The sequence below is a fragment of the Buteo buteo genome, chromosome 3 (genome assembly GCF_964188355.1).
Source record: "Buteo buteo chromosome 3, bButBut1.hap1.1, whole genome shotgun sequence".
In the NCBI taxonomy this organism is placed as follows: domain Eukaryota; kingdom Metazoa; phylum Chordata; class Aves; order Accipitriformes; family Accipitridae; genus Buteo; species Buteo buteo.
Window position 1 is genome coordinate 46,971,748 of NC_134173.1, and position 19,303 is coordinate 46,991,050.

The 19,303-nt window shown below is 40.3% G+C and overlaps 1 protein-coding gene across 1 annotated transcript in view; it reads right to left on the reverse strand.

The window, feature by feature from the left end:
* Window positions 1-578: 578 nt before the first annotated feature.
* ZNF704 (zinc finger protein 704) overlaps window positions 579-19,303 on the reverse strand; it is a 95,055-nt gene continuing 76,330 nt past the window's right edge. The window contains exons 5-9 of the mRNA XM_075023490.1: window positions 17,681-17,781; window positions 15,361-15,622; window positions 10,244-10,348; window positions 4,710-4,804; window positions 579-2,972 (exon numbers count right to left, since the gene is read on the reverse strand). Of these exons, the coding sequence (XP_074879591.1) occupies window positions 2,861-2,972; window positions 4,710-4,804; window positions 10,244-10,348; window positions 15,361-15,622; window positions 17,681-17,781 (675 nt within the window). The 3' untranslated portion in view covers window positions 579-2,860. The remainder of the gene's footprint in view (window positions 2,973-4,709; window positions 4,805-10,243; window positions 10,349-15,360; window positions 15,623-17,680; window positions 17,782-19,303) is intronic.

The following is a 19,303-nucleotide window of genomic DNA, read 5'->3' on the forward strand; positions in this document are numbered from 1 at the left end:
CTTTGTCCTGGCAGGATTTATCAAGTATCTTTTGTCCTCTGTTCTGTTAACACCAACTTTCTATCCTGTTTTGATGATTTGAGGCTTTTGTGCCTATATGTAATCCATATCAAATTTGTACCAGAGGGCAATCTGGTCTGGAGACAAAACCATTCTTCCGTGCAGAAATTCATAAAGAATAATCTTATTACAATAATTCGTAAAGTGCCCTCGGGAAAGGTGCTCACAATGCCATGACATTATAGAAACAATATACAATCTGATACATTATTTTCAAAAAATCCTCCAAAGCAAGAAAGGAAAATATAAAAGGAGGGGAACAACAAATATACAGGCAAATACTGTCAGTCTAACAAAAGTCAAATTAATTATGGAATGCTTTATAATTAGTCTTGGAGTGCTTGCAAAAATGGGGGGGGGCAAATTGGCAGGAGTATCTTGGAAAAGTCCCAGATTTTCTAAGTTCTACCAAAGTAAATACACCATCAGCAAGCTCAGTGTTTGAAGATGAAATGACTATGAATTACTATGAGGTATTTTACTAAGGAAATTGAAAAAATACAACATCCAAAAAAATCCCATGACCCTCATTTTATTAAGAGGAAAGAAGATAATACAGTGGCTATGTATATCCACTGACCTTTAGCGTCTTGGTTTTTATATTTATAAAGAAAACAATCTTCCTCCTCCCTGTTGATCCCAAATTTTATATATATATAAACCTATATAATATATATAATATAATATATAGTCTTTTATATATATATAAATGCTCATACACACACATATGTTTATATATTTCAGGGTCTTACTAGATTTCAGAGTCTATTTTTCTTCTTTTTTAAATGACTTAGAGAACACAATTGGGCAAAAAATCAAGTAATTGCGTGCACACAAGCATATCTTGCCGCTTGTGCATGTAAATTACACAATTCGTAAACAACTGCAGAAATAGCATGTTCAAATTAGGCATCTGATTGCCCAATTAACTTGTTCAAAGAAAAACAGATGATAATCTTCGGTAGCTCCTATTATAAATTTTACTTCTCAGTACTACTTTACTGAACTCATAGTGTATATTCTCAACAACTGCATTGTTATTTTGTGCTTTTACATAGGCATAAGCGTCAATGCACGCTTAATAAAGCTATCAAGTGAACTTTGGACCAGATTTTAGAAAGCTGTTTAGAAACTTAGAGTCCCCTTATTTCAGTGAGAATGAGCCGGGGCGGGGGGGTGGGGTGGGGGGTGGGGGAGATAAAAAGATCTGGTCTAATTTCAAATGGTATGGAAAAAAAACCCCAGGAATTTGCAGGCCTCCACGCCTCTGTTAATAGGCAAAATTTTGCTTCTGTGTCTTCCTTTGATTTTTTTTTTTCTTTAATAGGAAAGTATTGTTTAAGCATATACATTCATATCCTAGTAAATCCGTATTTTATTTTTGCATTGAAATAATCACTAATTAATGATAATTCAATATAAGTTGAGACAGGACACCAGCTTGCCACATTCCGGTGTATACTCTCTAATGGACAGAGAAACTGAAGTACCCAAATCTATCCAAGTACTGCAAGTAGAGAAACTTGTTAATTCGTATATCAAAATGAGTTAAGAAATGGACTTTTACCATAAATACGTTGCTCCTTTGCTGTTGTACTTCTTTTTCTGAGGTGATGTTGAGGAAAGGGGGTACTTTCTTTTCTCTACCATTTTTTTGTGTCAAATAAATCTTAGCCACTTTAATGGGGGGGTGGGGTGTAAGCTGAGCAAACCATTATCTTAACAACAGTCTCTCAAATAAGAGAAAAGGAAGCAAGAACAGAACTGCTGGGCTGGATCATGTCCCTGAATAGGTACTACATGTAATCCTAGTGGATGCATTTACCAGTTCTTTATAGGTCTCCTGCAGCAACAGACGTGCTGGTCCAACTGTTCATCCTCCCTCAGAAGTGGGAGAGTGGCAAGAAAAGCTACTGGCCCCCCATTATATTCTTACGGGTTTCAATCAAGCGTCACTGGATTTCTTCCCTCAACTTCTTGTTGCGACAATATCTGCTGGTGACTCTCCATTGCTGCTTTTCTTCCTCTAGAGGATCAAAATCCAATTTGGTACTTAAAATTACTTTGTTCCACTCCACTGGTCTGTGCCTGGTTTAAAAATCTTCCAGGAGCACTGCCTGTCCTTCTTGCAAATTCAGACTTTGCTTTTCTCCTATAAACAAACAAACAAACAAAAATCCCGACTCCTCCCCACACCCCCTTTCCAAAAATATAATATAATCATGATCATACGTATCAGGAGAATTATTTAGCAGTCTCCAGTCTTAGTACAGCTTTTTTTGAGAAAACTGTAGCTTATATGACTCTGAAGTGTTTATTAGAAAGCTTTCAAAAGGGATCTTCGTTTCAGGAAAGGAAAAATTGTTCAGTTTAGCAAATACAGGCGTTCACAGCACAGAGACTGAAATGGTTAAAAATGACCCTAAGGAGCAGGTAGCTCACAGAGTTAGCAAAAAAATTAACTTTTTCTTTCTTTTACAGAAAAACACTAATAGCTGCTCTGGTTTCCATACTTAGTAAGACAGAATTTTGTTGTATGTCCTTGGTTTTGCTTTTCTTTTTTTTTTTTTTTTTTTTTTGCTCTATTGCTCCACACAGGTTTTGATTAGTGCTTCTCCTTGGCTACAAGTGCTTCACTTTGAAATACAAAGCTCTTAAAAAAAACCAAAACACCCCAAAAAACCAAAACCCCCAACGCCACATCACTGGAGGGAAAATGGGAAGTGATACAGTGCGGCTGCAGCAATCTGGTTCTGCTGTTGTCCTCCCCCATCCCCAAATCCTCTGCATAATTCAATCTTTAGTCGATGAACCTTTGGCAGGCCTTCTTCCATCGGCAGGCAGTACACCACATATCTCTGTTCTCCATCCCATAGACCTTCCGACACTTTTTCCCCTCCCCTCTAGGCTTCCTGTCAGAGAGAAAGGGAAGCTTGTTAACGAGATGCTTTTGTAGCTTTAGCTTTATCACCCTAAGATCAGGACAACAATCTCAATGGAGTGAAGCAGGCAGAGAACCCCTGGAGTTTCAAAGGGATTTGGGTTGTTTTCGAGTCAACTGGGAGATGACGAAGCAGGCAGACATACGGCCGTGACTCCACAGCTCCGAGCGACCAGTCCCTCTCCTTGCCTGGCTTCTACAGCCCTGACTTCAGCCAGTGACTAAACCCAGTCTAGATAAATGGTACTTTAGCCACGGTTAAGTACCAAGGTGTAACGGATAGTCATCGCTATTCTACAATACAGCCCAGGTCACGTCAGGGAGAAGTCCTCTTTGCTGTAGAGCTGTGGTACGAATATTTTGCATAGCTCTGAGCAGCGGACCGTGACTACCAGCAGGGAGCAGCTATGCAAAAGAGGGGAAAAGCTACCAGCTCCTAAGCTTGCCAGTCCTTCCTTCATGGTTTGCTCTGAGCTCCTTGACTGAAAAACAACAAAGTGATTGAAAACAAGTTTTAACCCTTGCCCTCATTTGCAGCACGTTCATGTGTGCTGCTTCTCTGTCGTCCCCAAGTCAGCAAGGTAGGCAGTATCCGCTTTTAAAGCTATAACGATTGTCATGTTTTCCATCTTATAACCACACACAAAAGGTCACAAGTTTAGAAAATGATCAAAGTAACTGTTAAAATGGAACTTTTTTTATTCAACACATAGCAAGCCAGCAAACCTGAGGAGCAACGCTACAACAAGTAACCCAACGCTCGCTACAGCAACGCCATCTGTCCTGTCATCTTTAAATCAAGTAACTGTACAGACAGAATTGTTTAATACCTGTATTACATGCTGCGTGGCACACATGGGAATTGCCTGGCGATTCCTCTCTTGCGTACCTATATATTTTTTGTACCGAATGTTCATTAATGGGCACAATCCATGAATTGGGAAGATCCTAAGTTTGGTTTGTAGCATATGCAATGATCTGAGAGTCATGAAGGAAATGAAAAGCATGAAATCTTCCTTTTTTCTTGTTTTAGGGTACAGTCACCTTTAGGACTGTGAGAAACAAGGAGTTTCTTTACTGTAAGAAATTTAGCATGTCAGTTTGATTTTTTAACATAATGTTCTGAACGCTTCTAAAGCGGGCTCCATTCAAACATCAGTTAGCTTTAACAGAATCGAATGTAGCTTATGTCTAGGAAGACAAGGTATAAAAAGCTTTGCTTTGATCTAATTTATTGTAAGATACGGTCTCTTACAATTCAGTTGAAGCCAAATACCATACTGACTGAATGGTGATAAACACACAAGACAGCCCAGTCTTTCAGGGAAAAAAGCAAAGCCACATAATGCAGTTCAGGATGCTTCAGCTGGAGCAGTGAATCTGGGCAGCGTTGCTTTACAGGGCGATTTAGATCTGCATCTGAACTCCAGACACGCCTGGCAGAAGGCCTGCAGTTTTGCTACACAGTCTGCCTTTTTCATTTTGCAACAACTCACTTTTCCCCTGAACTTTACCTTTGATGGTAATGAAAAGCAAAACAGGTCCAGAACACTTACTCTAAAGGATTCTAGTAAGAAACTGCCTGACAACTGCAATCACAGTTGGCGGTGTGGTTTTTTTGTTTCTTTGGCCACTGACATCTTATTTACTAAATGCCCTCCAGGTTCTGAGGCTGCTGGTCTGTCAGCAGGAGCTAATGGTCCCATACCTCAAGCCAAATGCTACTCTAGGCGGTGATGAAAGAACTGTGTGGGACTGTTTCTGCTCTCCACTCCCTGCAGGACGATTATGAGTTGGTGAGACCTGTCAATACAGACAAAAAAGCTGCTTATGAAGAACATACACATATGAATGCAGTATAAACACTTTTGCCAGAAAATGCAATTCATGACGCATGGTGGCAAGGATACCCAGGGAAGGTTATTACGTAACATACAACATAAGTATGTTCTAGGTCTATTTAGAAAGATGACCATTTAGTATTAGGTACATTGTATTAGCTCCATTATGTTTCCCTGTATTTCCTGTCATCCAAACAGAGCAAACCAGAATACAGATCGGCATCATTTCAGAATTTGGGAAATACAGAAAATGCATTCATTCTTCTTTAAGAACTCTGAATAGCTCTTATGAAAACTTTCTCCAATTTAAGCAAAGAAAATAACTGGAAAAATAAACTTCGGCCTGTGCTGAGATCAATACCAGTAACCCCCTGTTAAATAAAGGGATTTCACATGTTGCTCCCATCTGTGACTTGGCACTCTTTGTAGAGAGACAGCCTTGGAGCAGGGGGTTTGCTGCAGGGCAGTTACGATGCAGCCCTCAAGGTTTTAATAGGAATGCAAGGCAGCCCCTCTGATCTAACAGCTAACAAGATGTACTGGATTATTTCCTTTATTCTGCACAGTAAACCTTCTCAGCAGGTGTCCTCCTTTGTGAATGTTCCCCAGTGAAGGGTGTAGTTTGGTCTTCTGAGACTTTCCAAATAAGCCTCCTACATGAGCCTGCAGGTTGGCAACATTATTTGAGTAATCACATGGCATAAAGCTTGGCCTTAAATAATTCCTAAATTATTTACTGCTAGGGTCTTATTTTGCTCCTGGGTGAAGGCCACAACCACTTTACATCTAAAACACCAGAAAAAATTTATGAACACTCATTTTTTGTTATGTACAGAACATAGCAAGCTTCATTTGGGCATCTGCCGCACAGAGTCACTGCCTCCTGCAGCCAGGAACTGCAGATACTGTCATAGTTACCTGCATTGCTATGACTTTTCACCCCTGTCCTTTTCCAGTCTCATAATACCTGGAAGAATGGGAACTGACCTGACTTGAAGAGAGTTACTGAATAGGCTTTGATTTTTGATATAAAGTCTATTTTATAGCTACTCCACAGTAGCAAAAAACTAATACTTGTAATGGAGTGCAGTCACTCTTTCAACTTTCACTCTTGGCTGGTAACTACAGAAATTTCTGATTTAACTGCATGTGCAGCTCACACTCTGAACACGTTTAGACCATTACTGACACATATCTCCAAAACTTGAAAGAAGTTTCCCCTCTGTCTGCCTGCTTACCGTAAGTCATGTTTTATACATCCAGAGACCACACTAACTCCTTCTGTCCTATCACTCCAGATTATTGAGGGCAGCTTGTTGTCTACTACTTTTTTCCTATCTTTTATCAACGACTTCTCTTGTTTTACCTAAGAATGATTGAAACACTGAAGATAAAATGCAAAGCAGTAACACTTTTCTAGTCTTTGGCATTTACCACACACTGCATAGTTTTCCAGTCATTGCCAGCAACATCTCTAGTCAATTCTGCTAGGGTTCTTAAACATTTTAAAAACCAGAAAATTTTTATAGCTACCACTACTAACCGATACTCAACATATTCCTCGGTTATTGTTGAACAAAGAAGTACTTTGATGGCCTTCTATGTTATAAGCAATTATCCTGATTGCTTCTAAACATAGAACAGGCTTGAGCAGTAATTGCAGCGTGCAAACTGTGTCTCCCCTCGCATTCTCCAGAGAGGGTGTCTCTGCACGATGGCTTCCACGGATTGGCATACCAAGGCAGCTAAACTGCACTGAAGTTTAGCTTTAGTGTATTTTGATACACTTTGCAGCAGGTCTAAACAGTACCACTTAGCTGTACTCCTTTGTAGGTGACACTAAGAGCAGATTAAGAGGAGGGTGTGAGAAGGCAATCCTTGCCCTCCGAGGCTTTTCACATTTGAAGTGTTGTCTAACACGGAGAATGAATGGGAAACCATAGTGTTTGTTTGAAGTGAGGACCTGGAGTTTCCAGTTACATGTCCTGGGGGAAACTAGGTTACAGAGAAGATTTGTGATCTGTAAACAACAGATTATTGAACTTAGATATCTTCTCTCCTGTTCAACATTTTGGGTCTTATCAGCAGGCAGGTAAAAATCAGTATCACACAGCAGAGATCACTCTGGCATTCAGGACAACTTTTATCCTACATTACATAAAAGTGGAACTATATGGTCATTATGTTAAGTCCTCCAGTAGCAAGAGATACAGACTCCACTGTCGCTCATCCTACTTGCATCATTTAATCCGTCTTCCTCGTCCATCCCCACGCTGTGCCTTATTTTTTCTCCTCGTTCAGTCTCAAGCGGTAGAGCAAACATGAACTTGTCCTTTCTGCTTTATGCAGAGAATCGCACTAGCAATGACTCACAGCTGTGCCAACACTCAACCTTCTCTTGCACCTGCAAAGTTATCTTGGGAAAATGGTAAGAAAAAGCGTATTTCCCATTTGCCTTGGGAATCTAACTTTAGCATGATTCAGAGCACAAAGTATAACAACTTTGGAGGTTCCCCTTATTCTTCCTAGATAAATGCCTATGGTTAGACACTGTGAATACCCCTGAGCCTAAAGCAGCCACATACTGAAACCACTGATCCAGCTGTACATACAGCTTGTTCTGAGGTGCTTAGGAACTCGCTGATAAGCACACTCATGTTCACAAAGGCCTTTTGGTGCTGCTCTGCTAAAGACTGCCCAGAAGTGAGGACTTAATGCAAGTCATGATGTCTGTCTGAACACCCCCATTCCCAGGACAGCAAGCACGGAGTGCTCAGTGTCATCAAAATTCAATGTGCACAGGAATGAATGGGGAAACACCTAAGGTAGGTGTCAAAAAAAACACAAAAGAAAACTATTTTGAAATTTTGTCTCTCTCATGAACTTAACTGCTGACCTACGGGTCTAGAAAGAAGCCTGTTCAAAACCAGGATTCAACAGCCCTCTAATGGGTCAAGGACAGAACGGCCCCATTCCAACATTACTAGTAACGTGAAGAAATGTGTAGAGCTATGCACTTTTGCAAATCTGTACCTAATCCTTTACTGCTCAGTGGTTCGTCCAGGCCAAAAAAGTATCCCAAAGCCATTTTAGAAAACTATTTGAATAAATATTTAGGGTCAGGCAGAAAGTAATGGTTTGGACTTACTCTCTGAAGTTCCCTTGGGTGCTACAGATGTGCACCTAATCTCAGGGACCATGTATGTATACAGTTGCACGAGTTTATAGTATGCTGGCTCTGTCACATAGTCTGGGCTTAAATAAACCTTATAAGAGAAGGAGAAAGTCCCCTATACTATAGCTTTCCTAAAGTAGTTACACTCAGTGTAAGGGTAGGAGTTGACAGAGCCCTGTTTTTATAAGGCAGTATATAATTGACTTTGAAACAGGAGAAATGAAACTTTCATTTAATATAGAGTAACATCGCTTTGCATTTGCACCCTCACACATTGCACATGATTTTCCACTGCAGGCAAGCCTTTGTAATTCATAAATGATCTCACTGATGACAGAACAGTCAAATGTGTGTAAACCTACAAGGTTTTTTGTTGTGTTTTTTTGTTTGTTTTTTTTTTTTTTTTCCTGAACAGCCTTATAAATGTTGTTAGGCAGAGATATAAAGGCAGTTCGTATGGTTCCCTAAGCGGTTTATAATTCTGCCATCATCACTGCTTCCCCAGGTCTTTGTATTGGGATTATTTTTAAATTGTACTTAAATCATTGGCATCTCCATACAATTCTCAGAAAGTGATTTGGCATTTCTTAAATTCTTTTGAGAACTCTCAACTCTACAGCCACAGATCAACATTGTTGCTCGAACAAGTAAACTCAACACATACGTGTCTAATCCTGTCCTCTTAAGCGTCTGATTTACAATGTGGCTAATTGCATTTTTAGATTCCCAATACTCCTGGCACCAATTTCTGCTACTCCACAAAAGGAGCCAGTTTCATAATTACTCCGTATCAACCCCATTGTTGGGAAATCAAATTCTCAAGGAACTTTATGGATAGCACGCTCTGTCAAGGCACTCTTGTTGAAATTGCTGCCAGCATGATGTCTTTCACTGTTAGTTGTTCCTTGATGGAATTTAATAAATATTCATTGGCAGAGTGCAGTGTAATTGATTCAGCCACTTTCATTTTTTTATCAGCCCTGCAGGATGCCACAGCCTCTGCAGAAAATCTCCAAGATTTGCCAAAGGTTGACAGTAAGAAGCTTTAGAGATTCACTTGGTGAAGAAAAGGGAGGGAAACAGTATCTCTTATTGCCATGTCTACTATTCACTGTCAGGAGAAAAAAAAGCTATATGGTTTTTGGATGAGCAATGTGCTGTATATAACACACTTTAAAATTCATAAATTCATAAAGTGTAATATTAAAGTGAGATGTTATGATATCAAAAAGGTTTATGATTAGAGAATATCAATTTATACTGAAAAATGCTTTCCAATAAAAATTAGGATACGCTACATTAATATTTATTTCTATTTATTGTACAGAAGACTTTCCATTACCCATAAATAGTGATTCACATTTACATTTAGTATTCTCCATGCTAGGCACTAGAAGCCTAGTCCCTTTGAACTCTTCGTAAAGGTTTTTAACTCCCCCTACAGTATCTACACTTACATTGTGTGACGTTTAGGACTACTGGAAGTCCATGTTTAAGCAAACATCGCATTTCTGCAGTGCTGTTCATGAAATTAGGCCTTGTACACCAGCTTTTTTGAGGAAAGGGTCAGAGTTGAATTTACATCTAATACATACATCTAATACATCTTCATTAAAAAGTTGTCAAACTGCAATATGTATTAATATCAAAGTACGATATGTATTAAACGTATTTTCTGTATAAAGCAACAATTTTCTGCTATCAGTAGGGGCTACGTATATGTAGCCTCCTAGAATCAGACTTTGCATTTTATCTTATTGTTTCTTTCGGTTGCCTTTCAAATATGCTTCATCTTCAGAGTTCATTTAGGTAACAGCCCTACTGCTTGAATCCATTCAGTCTGTTAACATAACCATCACCTTGCTGATTTTCCATCTAGTTTTGTAAGAAAACTTTTAGTGGCACAAGAAGGAGCATATTATAGTGCCACGCTCTGCACCTACCAGAACAGTCTTTTGTAAGCATATAGTTTAAAAAATGTATACTATAGATCCAATTCTCTGCTTGTAGACACTGATGCAAAAAAAAAGTAACTGTACTGAATTAAAGAGACTGACAAAAGTGTTAAAATCAGCCATGCTGGCAAACTAGGCATATATTTAATTTGTTTCTTTTCAGTATCTGTTATGTCCATTTTACTTCTATGGTGAAACAATGTGAAACAAAACTAAAAGTTCTAAAAACTTATTATTTTTTTCTTTCTCTCTTTTTTTGTCATTCACTTACTGGAATGCCGGTGAAGGTAACTGGAGGCGACTGCCAAGAGATGCTAAAGCTACTGCCATTGGGAGTGAATTTTGCTGACCCTGGAATGTTCACCGGAGGAGTGGCCTGTGTGAAAAGAAAATATTATTCCAGTAAGAAGAACCATTCCTCTTCCAAAGCATTTCAAGGGATCTTTCACTCCTTGAAACTGTAAAGCTATGAGAGACTTTCTGGGGTGGAAAAGAACTGCATGGTGACAAGCATTCTACCCTTATGAGAGCGATAATCATGGATAAGCCAGTAAGAAGGGACATATTTATATATCACTGTTCTTAAAACCTTGTTTAGAGAAAGACGATAGCTCTCATAAGAATCCGTGCAAAACCCTTAAAAGCTAGATCTGATAAAAACCCACAGAAAATTAAACATCACATACAAATAATTTTTAAAATAATGCCATCTAGCAGCAAAAAATATTACAAATGATCACCTGTTCCACAGTGATAAACAAGGCAGTATTTAAACTGATGGCAGCTGGTCTAAACAACTGAAGACCAGTTGGCAAGGCTTCTTGGACAATAGGGTTAATGATCAACCATAAGGGATGGCCATTTCTTGTTTTATTAGATATATATTAAGAATCATCCCAATTAAAACAGTCTTTCCTATTAAAGACAAGGAGCTGAAAATCACCCTTGGGATTCAAAAAACCAGCTCTTAAAAGACTAAGCTAAAGCAAGCATTTGAAGGACCCCTGGGCCCCTTGAACTCTTATGTTCTTCCCAGCTGGGCTGTAATACCCAGTGCTGCCCTGGGGTGCAATACCCGATAATGAACTCAGACTGTTGAGCATCTTTCATCTTGTGCCTTCCCTCTGGCTTTCTCACTGGGCTATGAGCCCTCAAGAATTCTTCCCTGACCCTATTTGAATCCCATTTAATTTACAGAGTCAGGAAATTCACACCTTTGCAGTCACCCTGCCTAGCCGGGGCACGAGTGGCCACCATGAACACAAGCTCCCTTTGATTCTTGAATTTCAAGCTTTCACCACAAAAAAGGCTCCTTGGTTTATAAATAAAGTGCTATTAAAAATCAGCTTTTACTTCTGCCTTTCAGTTTCCTGTGCCTGACAATAATGCAATACACTTATTTAAGTAGTGTTTGTGTTTGAGGCTGCTGAAGTTGTCTCACCACTTCAGGGAAGAGAGCGCTTCCCTGAGCCGCCAGGCAGAGAGAAGTGATGACAAACTACAACCTGATAGTCCCCATTAAAGATAATCTTCAGAGTAAACAAGTGCTGAAGCAATCCCTGGAGTCTCTCCAAGGAAAAGAAACCGAGACCACCGGATGCTTCCGTCTGCGGCAGCGATGCTCTGCGGGCTGCCGAGCCTGCTGACAGTGCCAAGAGAATCCATACAGACGTGTGGAGCTAACGTCCACTGAGCTCCATAAAACATAAAAACCTTGCTGAAAGGCATCAAGAAAAATTTGGCAACTCCAGATGGTACCAGTAGTGCTTCATCACAACCCTGTTCAAACGGGAAGGAGGGAATGACCACAGCACTCCTGCCAGAAGCCACTGGAGGCAGCTGGGTGGCCAGCAAGGTGGCACTGCCCCTCCTTAGCATCCCACCAGGACATCAGCTCAAAGCCGGGTCAGCATGGCGACTTCCTCACGTATTTGAATAAGACCTGCAAGGGAAATCCTCGATGCTGGAAGAGCCCGCCTGTAGTTCCTCTGTAGCTAAATTTAACAGGTACAGGCACTAGTTTCATAATGAAACATGAAGAATGAGAAATTAAAAATTGTTGTAATTTGCAGCTGCCTAAAATACCACGGTGCTCAATTCTTTTTTCTCGGTGCCTAAATATCTACCTCAGACATGATCAGATTTAGACAGTCAATCTAAATTGTTCATTTGATTCCCAGACGTGCATCTTTGCTGATCACAGTCACCTTTTTCAGGCTAACATTTTAGACAATTTCTTCCCTAAGGTAAGCAACCATAACATTACAATGAACTGAAGAGTTTCTATACCTTGATCGCACTTTGCTTAGAGACCTCCATCTGATTTCCAATCAAAATGTATTCATGGTTAATTTATAATTATTTATTTGTGCCAATTGCCCTTATATCCGAGATAGCACATGCTCATTCTCTTCCCCTCTCATGTTTGTCCTCTCACTTTCTTCCCAGGCAGCAATCCCATCCTCTCCTTGCCCCTGCTTTGCCTAAGCTGTCAGTCCCTGGGCTGCAGAGGCCCTCCGTGTCTTCCCTGCCCTCCCTCTTCACTCTGATCACCTTCTTTCTACCTCTTCTAATTGGAGCCCATCCTCCTTGAAGTTGGTTGACCGGAACTCTACTCAGGATCTCAGCTGAAGTTATCCAGGGGTCTTGTAAAATGGCTTTAAAAATCCCTGTCTCTCCTAGGTATTTCTTAACTAAGAAAGCTGACAACTTTTTTTTTTCCTTCACAACTCTATTGTTGTTGGCTCATGATCATTCTGTGCTTGATTAATGAACATAGGTTTCCTCCTCACGTAATTTTCTAACTACTCCAGTTTATAGCAGAAAAATCTCATTAGTTCCTAAGGTGCAGGACTTTGCATGTTCTACCATAAAACTGCATCCAAAACCGATTATTCTTAAGATCACCCAGTCACGTAAGCATGCTATACAAATCCCTGTACTGCTGACATCTCCCAAGTTCTTTATCAGCAAAGTTCATTATAGTATTTGTCTAGTACCAAAATGATTAATGAGATCAGGCCCAAATACAGCTTTTCATTCAACTGCACTAATAACATTCAACAGTCCTTTCAAAATAACTTACCACTGCTCTCCCTGACTCCCCAGCTCTCTCTCCTACACTAAATCTCATCTCTAGCCCAACAAATACGGCCTATATGTTTTAAGATCAAATGCTCTCCTCGAATCCAGAGGGATTTATTCTTCTATACTGCTTCTTTGTTGTTTACAAAGCTACCTTCTCCAAGGAAGATTAGACTGTTCTAGCATACTCTTTCTTTGGGGTTCCTCCATTGCAGTTCACCTCGTTTGCTGTACTTTCCACAATTTCTTCAATTATTCTTCTAAATCTTTCCTCATCCATAGGACTGGGTCAGAGAAGAGAGTCAGGACTAGCCTGCTTACTTCCCCTTTACACCCTTCTTACTACAGGTATTATATTTGCGATTTTCCAGTCATATGGGAAATGGCAGTTAAGAGATCTGTTTAGGATTCTTGCAACCCAGCTTTGGGTTCCATATTTTTTTCCCTTTTTTAACAGGAATCCTGGGATTAACATTATTCAGCCTCCCTTATCCGAGTTCCTTGAGCTGTGAATTTTCCCTCTTCCCTGACAGTGAAGTAATGTCCACCTTCATGTTCTCATTCATATGAGAGATTGTCTTCATCACTACATTCCCATTCAATACTTTCAGTTTTGATACAGATACCAGAAGTAAAAAAAGTTTTAAAATTCTGTATATGGCTCACTTCAGCAAGCAAATGGCAGGAAGTATGGTGGTATTACAGACGCTGTCGTCACCTTCTCTTCTATTGCCTTTTACACCACAGATTACTCCCCAGAATGCCTAAATGCTGTGAGTGAAAGCTGGGCTCAATTCCTCCTCTTGCTGGTGAGAGCTGAATCTCCAGCCTGCCTCCTGGCGAGCGCTCTTCTTGCTGGGCTAGAGGGACCCTCGCACAGGACGCCGCTGCCCTGCCCTGCAAAAGCTGCCTCCTTTCCAAGGACAACCGGAATGCTTGCGCAGGGACTCCACCTCCAGCTTCCAACTAGAGAGCCTTGAACAGCGTGGACTGTGTCACACCTCTCTGATGAAATGACGTATCGAAACCAGAGCAACGTGAAAAGGAGACAGGGATCAGACACTTGCAGTCTTGTGTCGTGGAATACATCAGTTCAAATCCAATTCAAGAGGCTTAAACATTTGAACTAGGATTTCCTTAGGCAAGTGCTCTATGCCAAGGCTGCTTGCTTATAAAAAAGGATTGAGTCTCCAAATTGCAGGGAAGACTGTCATAACTGCAAATCCCAAATGAAGTGAGACTCTTCTCAGCAGGCCTAGATTTGGTGCATCACTCTGAGAGGTAGGGCTTAAGCTAGACTGAGAAGAAAGTCTTTCTCCTAGCTGGCTTGATCAGTCCTGAGGTTGGTGTGCCACTCGATGCAGCTCCCACCTGAGATGCACCCATGCTTTCCACCATGCACAAGACTCCTCAATAAGCCTGTGAATTCTCTGTGGTTCCCTCTGCCCTTTTAGTGGGCCTGCTCCAGACACACAACAAAAAGGTTTCATCTGCACAATGCTGTATACAAAAGTTATTGCATCTGATAAATTTAACAGAGTTCAAGTCTCCGGTGCATATGCAGGTCATGGACCACACTACTTCAAAGCCTCCATTCTTCTTTTCTCATATGGTATCCAGACCAAAACATGTCAAATTTTAGTGTGCTTTTAAAATTAATGCTTTCTGTCTGAACTTAGTTGGAAGATTTTGGAACAGCAGTTTTTGGATCTGATTGGATTTTTGCCATTTGCAAAGCACTACCTCTAAGAGTAGGAGGATACCATATATGCCTTTTCATTCTTCCTGCTCTACTTCACATATGCAAACTGACATCTCGCACTGTACAAATAAAGGAAATTAATTGTTCCCGGCATCCCTTTGGTACTTGCCTACAGACACATCCAGTACAAGGAGGGCTGAAACGAAGACTCTGGGAGGGATTCGGCTGACTGAATGAGAATTTTTACAATGCCCGAGACCATATCTGAGCACATCACCTTGGGCCCTCTTTATGGTCAGTGGAGAATTAACTGCTGTAGGCAGTGGGATACACAGAGCAACTCTTCTCAACCTGAAGTATGCACCTATGTGTGGCTGGATAAATAGCACCCCAAAATCTAAGGGGAGCACAAACAAACAAACAACTAGCTCAGAAGTGGACATCTAAATTTAATTGAGACGAACCCCTTGGGCTACCCTGAAAACTTTTCAACTCATTAAAACTAGACTTAGCTTTTTAAAACCCAAACACTGTGATCTGACATTTCTTTATACATTAATGACATTAGTGTAATCAACAGAGTTCACTCTCACTAGCGTTACCTGGTAAGCATGGTCCGTGTGTACGAGGTAGAGGTTGGTAGGAGCTGAGCGGCTCAGAGGTGTCATCAATTTAGTCTCGGTTTTGGCACAGGAAGTTTCAGGACGGATTGCATCTTGGGTGGGAAAGGAAGGAGGAGATGCTAAAGATGGAGAGACTGGGGAGAGACTGCTTAAGCCATCAGCTACTGAGTCCGTGTTGAGCCTGATTTCTGTATAGTAAAAATCCTCCTCTCCATCGCTGTAATCAGACTCTCCTACACGTCTGTATCAAGACAAAGAATGAAGGACTGATTAAATGAAAGCAAGAACCCCAAGGTAAATTTTAAGTTCTAGATGCATGAGCAAATACATTCATACTGTCAATAAATTAATATTCCCAGTTTCAACCCTACCTACTTTATCAGCATTCTGGCTGCAGGGAAGGACAAGAGGAAAAAAAATCATCTAGTCTGAAGGGAAGAGAAGTAGGAATTAGATTTTTTTTCTCTCTGTGTTATTCTTGACTAATTCTTTGACCTTGGAGTAGATGTTTAACTTCTATCCTTGAGATTAACTATCAGCTTCTCATTCCTAACTATTGAAGTTAACAAGAAGCTCTATGCACTTTGACTTCAGAAATGACAGAGCAGCCACAGAAGGACAGGTAAAGATAACAAACATGGGCAAGATATACTTCACTAATGTTACGGCAAACAATATGTAATCTCATCGTAGGTTACTTAATTAAACCAAATATAGTTATGGCCACGGTTCACCGTAACTTTCCTTGGCATAACAGAAGAAGCTGCTAGAAAACAGTCTCACCATGCAACTCACTTGGACACAGGTAGAGAAAGGACATACACAGGCTGACTTGCCAGTGCTGGACTTTCTGGTCCTACTCTCCAGAAGCAGACTTACTGAAGGAAGAGACGTAAAAGGTTTCATTGCCCCTGCGTCCCTGGCACTACCTGCTGCGTGTTTGAGTGCAAGTGCTAGGAGTGAGGCAGCCCAGTCAAAGCAGTAATTCCCAGTAGGCTACACATTATCCTGAAGTCCAAAACAAACCACTATTTTAGCACATTCATAATCCACATGTTATAGAGGTAATTCACAGCTCATACATGCGTATTTTCTCCTGGATCTTCCATATGGGAAATCTGAGAGCCCTAAGCATCCTCCTGCCTGCATGTCCTTATCATGGCTGTATGCTGGGCCTCTCCTTTTCCAGACATGCACCCCAACACCAGCCCCATGACAGTTCTTCAGCCTGCTTGCCTGTATACCTCTACCTGTGGTCCTCTCATCACCTTACTCAATAGAACTCATTGAGAGAGCGTGGGTTCAGCAGGTTTGAAAGGCTCTACCAGAAGTGCCATCCATCAGACCACAGTCAGTCACTCACCAGAACTCCTCTCTCTGGCAAAGTTACAAACTCCAAATTCCAGGGAAGTTCTGCTGTTTACTTCTCCCTCTCCCATGCCACAAAAAGGATGTCCCCATAATATACAGGACAAAGCAACATTCGTAACTGCATTTTGAGAGAGGTTTTCTCTGTTCCTGATAGCCTCACTCTTCAAAGCCTAACCCCAAAGGCAATTACTATGACCTTTGCAAGACTCTCCTGGGCTCCACACCAGACTACTTCCTCATGGTCACTTTAATTTTTAAGCACTGGTTAACACAGACTTACACAACAGAGATGTATTTCCACATAACTAACAGGTGAAGACTGTGAGTCCCCGCTATAACTATATATGAGACAGCTAGGTCACTCAGTGAATTGCACAGATTTCAGTTGCAAACTAAAGCTCTGAAACAAGCTTGTGTTGTACAAGTTTCATTCACTTTTGCTTCTAGTCCAAGTAACTCATGGAATTGCAGCTCAGTTTCGGTTTCTTAAGTGGTTTGTTTGGGGTTTTTTGCATTAATTTGGCTCAGAACTAGCACAAGCACCTGATCTGATGTGAAACAAGGCTTGGAAAGTATTCACGCAAGACCCTGAAACCTGCTGTCTTTCGCACAGCGTCAGCTCGGATGTGATGTGCAGATAACACATACAAAGTAAATGCCACTGAGTTGTGCGGCCGTGAGGAAAGTGCAGTGTGACCTAGAGCTGTATTTGACCTTCTAGCAAAGTTCACAAATGTTCAGGAAAGAAAATGCCTCGCTGTTGGAATAAGTTCTTGTTCACCTTGACGCACTACTCTGCAATTTCCTCAGAAACCTAGGGATCTGAGACAGAAAAGCCAAGGACAACTCAGTTCATCTCCCCAGCCAAGTGTGACCGCTCCCCTTCTATACCAAATCCTTTAGACTTCCAAAGAGACTGCTCTCTTACCCAAGGTGAATGGTCCGTATGTGTTTCTGAATCCCTGCAGCTGTGCTCAGTACCTTCCCACAGTTTTTCCACAGGCATTTGAACATCACTTTCATGGAGTTCTGAAAATTACGAGTAAAGCAATATTAGTTTTATGGAAGATAGAAAGAAAACCAAACCACCCAAAACAGATATACTGTTACAAAACACTGTGAAGGTTCAGAGCCTCTAACTCCAAATTTGTAATGATGTAATAGTCTCTGTCAACAATGTCATCCTACTGAACTCAACAGAATCCCAGTGAAAAGCTGCAGGAGCAGCTTGTGACAAAACTTTACCTCTCCGCTCTTTGGCATTGCTTTTTCACTTACAAGTTCCAGTTTCTGTCTCCCCACTAAAGGAGGTAGACGATATAAAAATTTCCTACACTTCTTTGGAGCCTTTCAAAGAACAACTGATCAGGACTTCTCATTTAATGCAAGGCATCTTCTTAAATTACGATCTTCCTAAAGCACGCTCTTATGTATACTTCTGCTGATGAATTTTGCAACACATAAAAAATATTGTGCCAGAAAACCATAGCTTCTGCTATGACGATGTTCACCCATGAGCTGGCAAAACCTCCTTTTGTTTTGTTCAGAAGCTGCTGTGACCCTTACATGGACAAGAGAATGAGAAGCCATCTGGCTGTGTTCAGCATTTCTAAAAGAATATGTGTATAATCTCATTTTAATATTCTTGTTATATTCTTTAATATAACTTCATTGGCCTAAACTGAGTTATCATTGATTTCGAGCACAGCCAACAAGGCTATAACCAGCCCAATCTTCAATATTTTGAAGACTCTGGAGAAAACGTCTTAATTTAAAGCACAGTACAGGGTAACAAACAACACAGAAGGTGTAGAACTGTACAGTTTTTTTAAAAGCTAATTTTACCCCAAAATGAAATCTACTTTGTAAATTCTAAATAAAAAAAGCTAAATGATTTGTGCTTCTCAAAAATAATTTTCTCTATTGTTACAGAACACATTATTAAAGAAAACATGAGGAAGAGCTTCAAAATACTGTATTATTATCCTATAATTTCAGTTACATGTAAGATTAGAAGAATATATTCATATAAAGCTCATTTGAAAAGAAAAATAAAAGGGGGAACAAGCATATTCTTAGAGTTAAGTCCATGCTTCACTTTTTCTTGAACAAAAGTTGACTTGGTCCTTTCTTCAATTTGGACCCTTTGGAACTGCATGACAGTAGATGGTAAGTTTCAGCATTTGCTAGAAAGATGATGGTTAGAATATAATTTTTAAAAATCTCAGTTGGTGGGCTTTTTAAAATGTAAGTTGATTGTAGTAGCACATTCTCATATTTACTTGGCAGTCTAATATCTGTTTGAAAGTACGGATGCTAAGGGCTTTAAGATTTGAGGTACTTGATCATGCTGTTTGTGTGAAAACCATCTACTCTGGAATAAATTACACATAAATTCCCTCTATAATTTTTTGATCTGATAATATAACTACCATTCAAATAGACATAGAACTCTTTTTTCCTAAAATTAACTATAATCTATCTAGCAATTCTGATATGATACATTTCTTACTTTTATTATATAATACTAAATACTATCATCAGGTCAAAA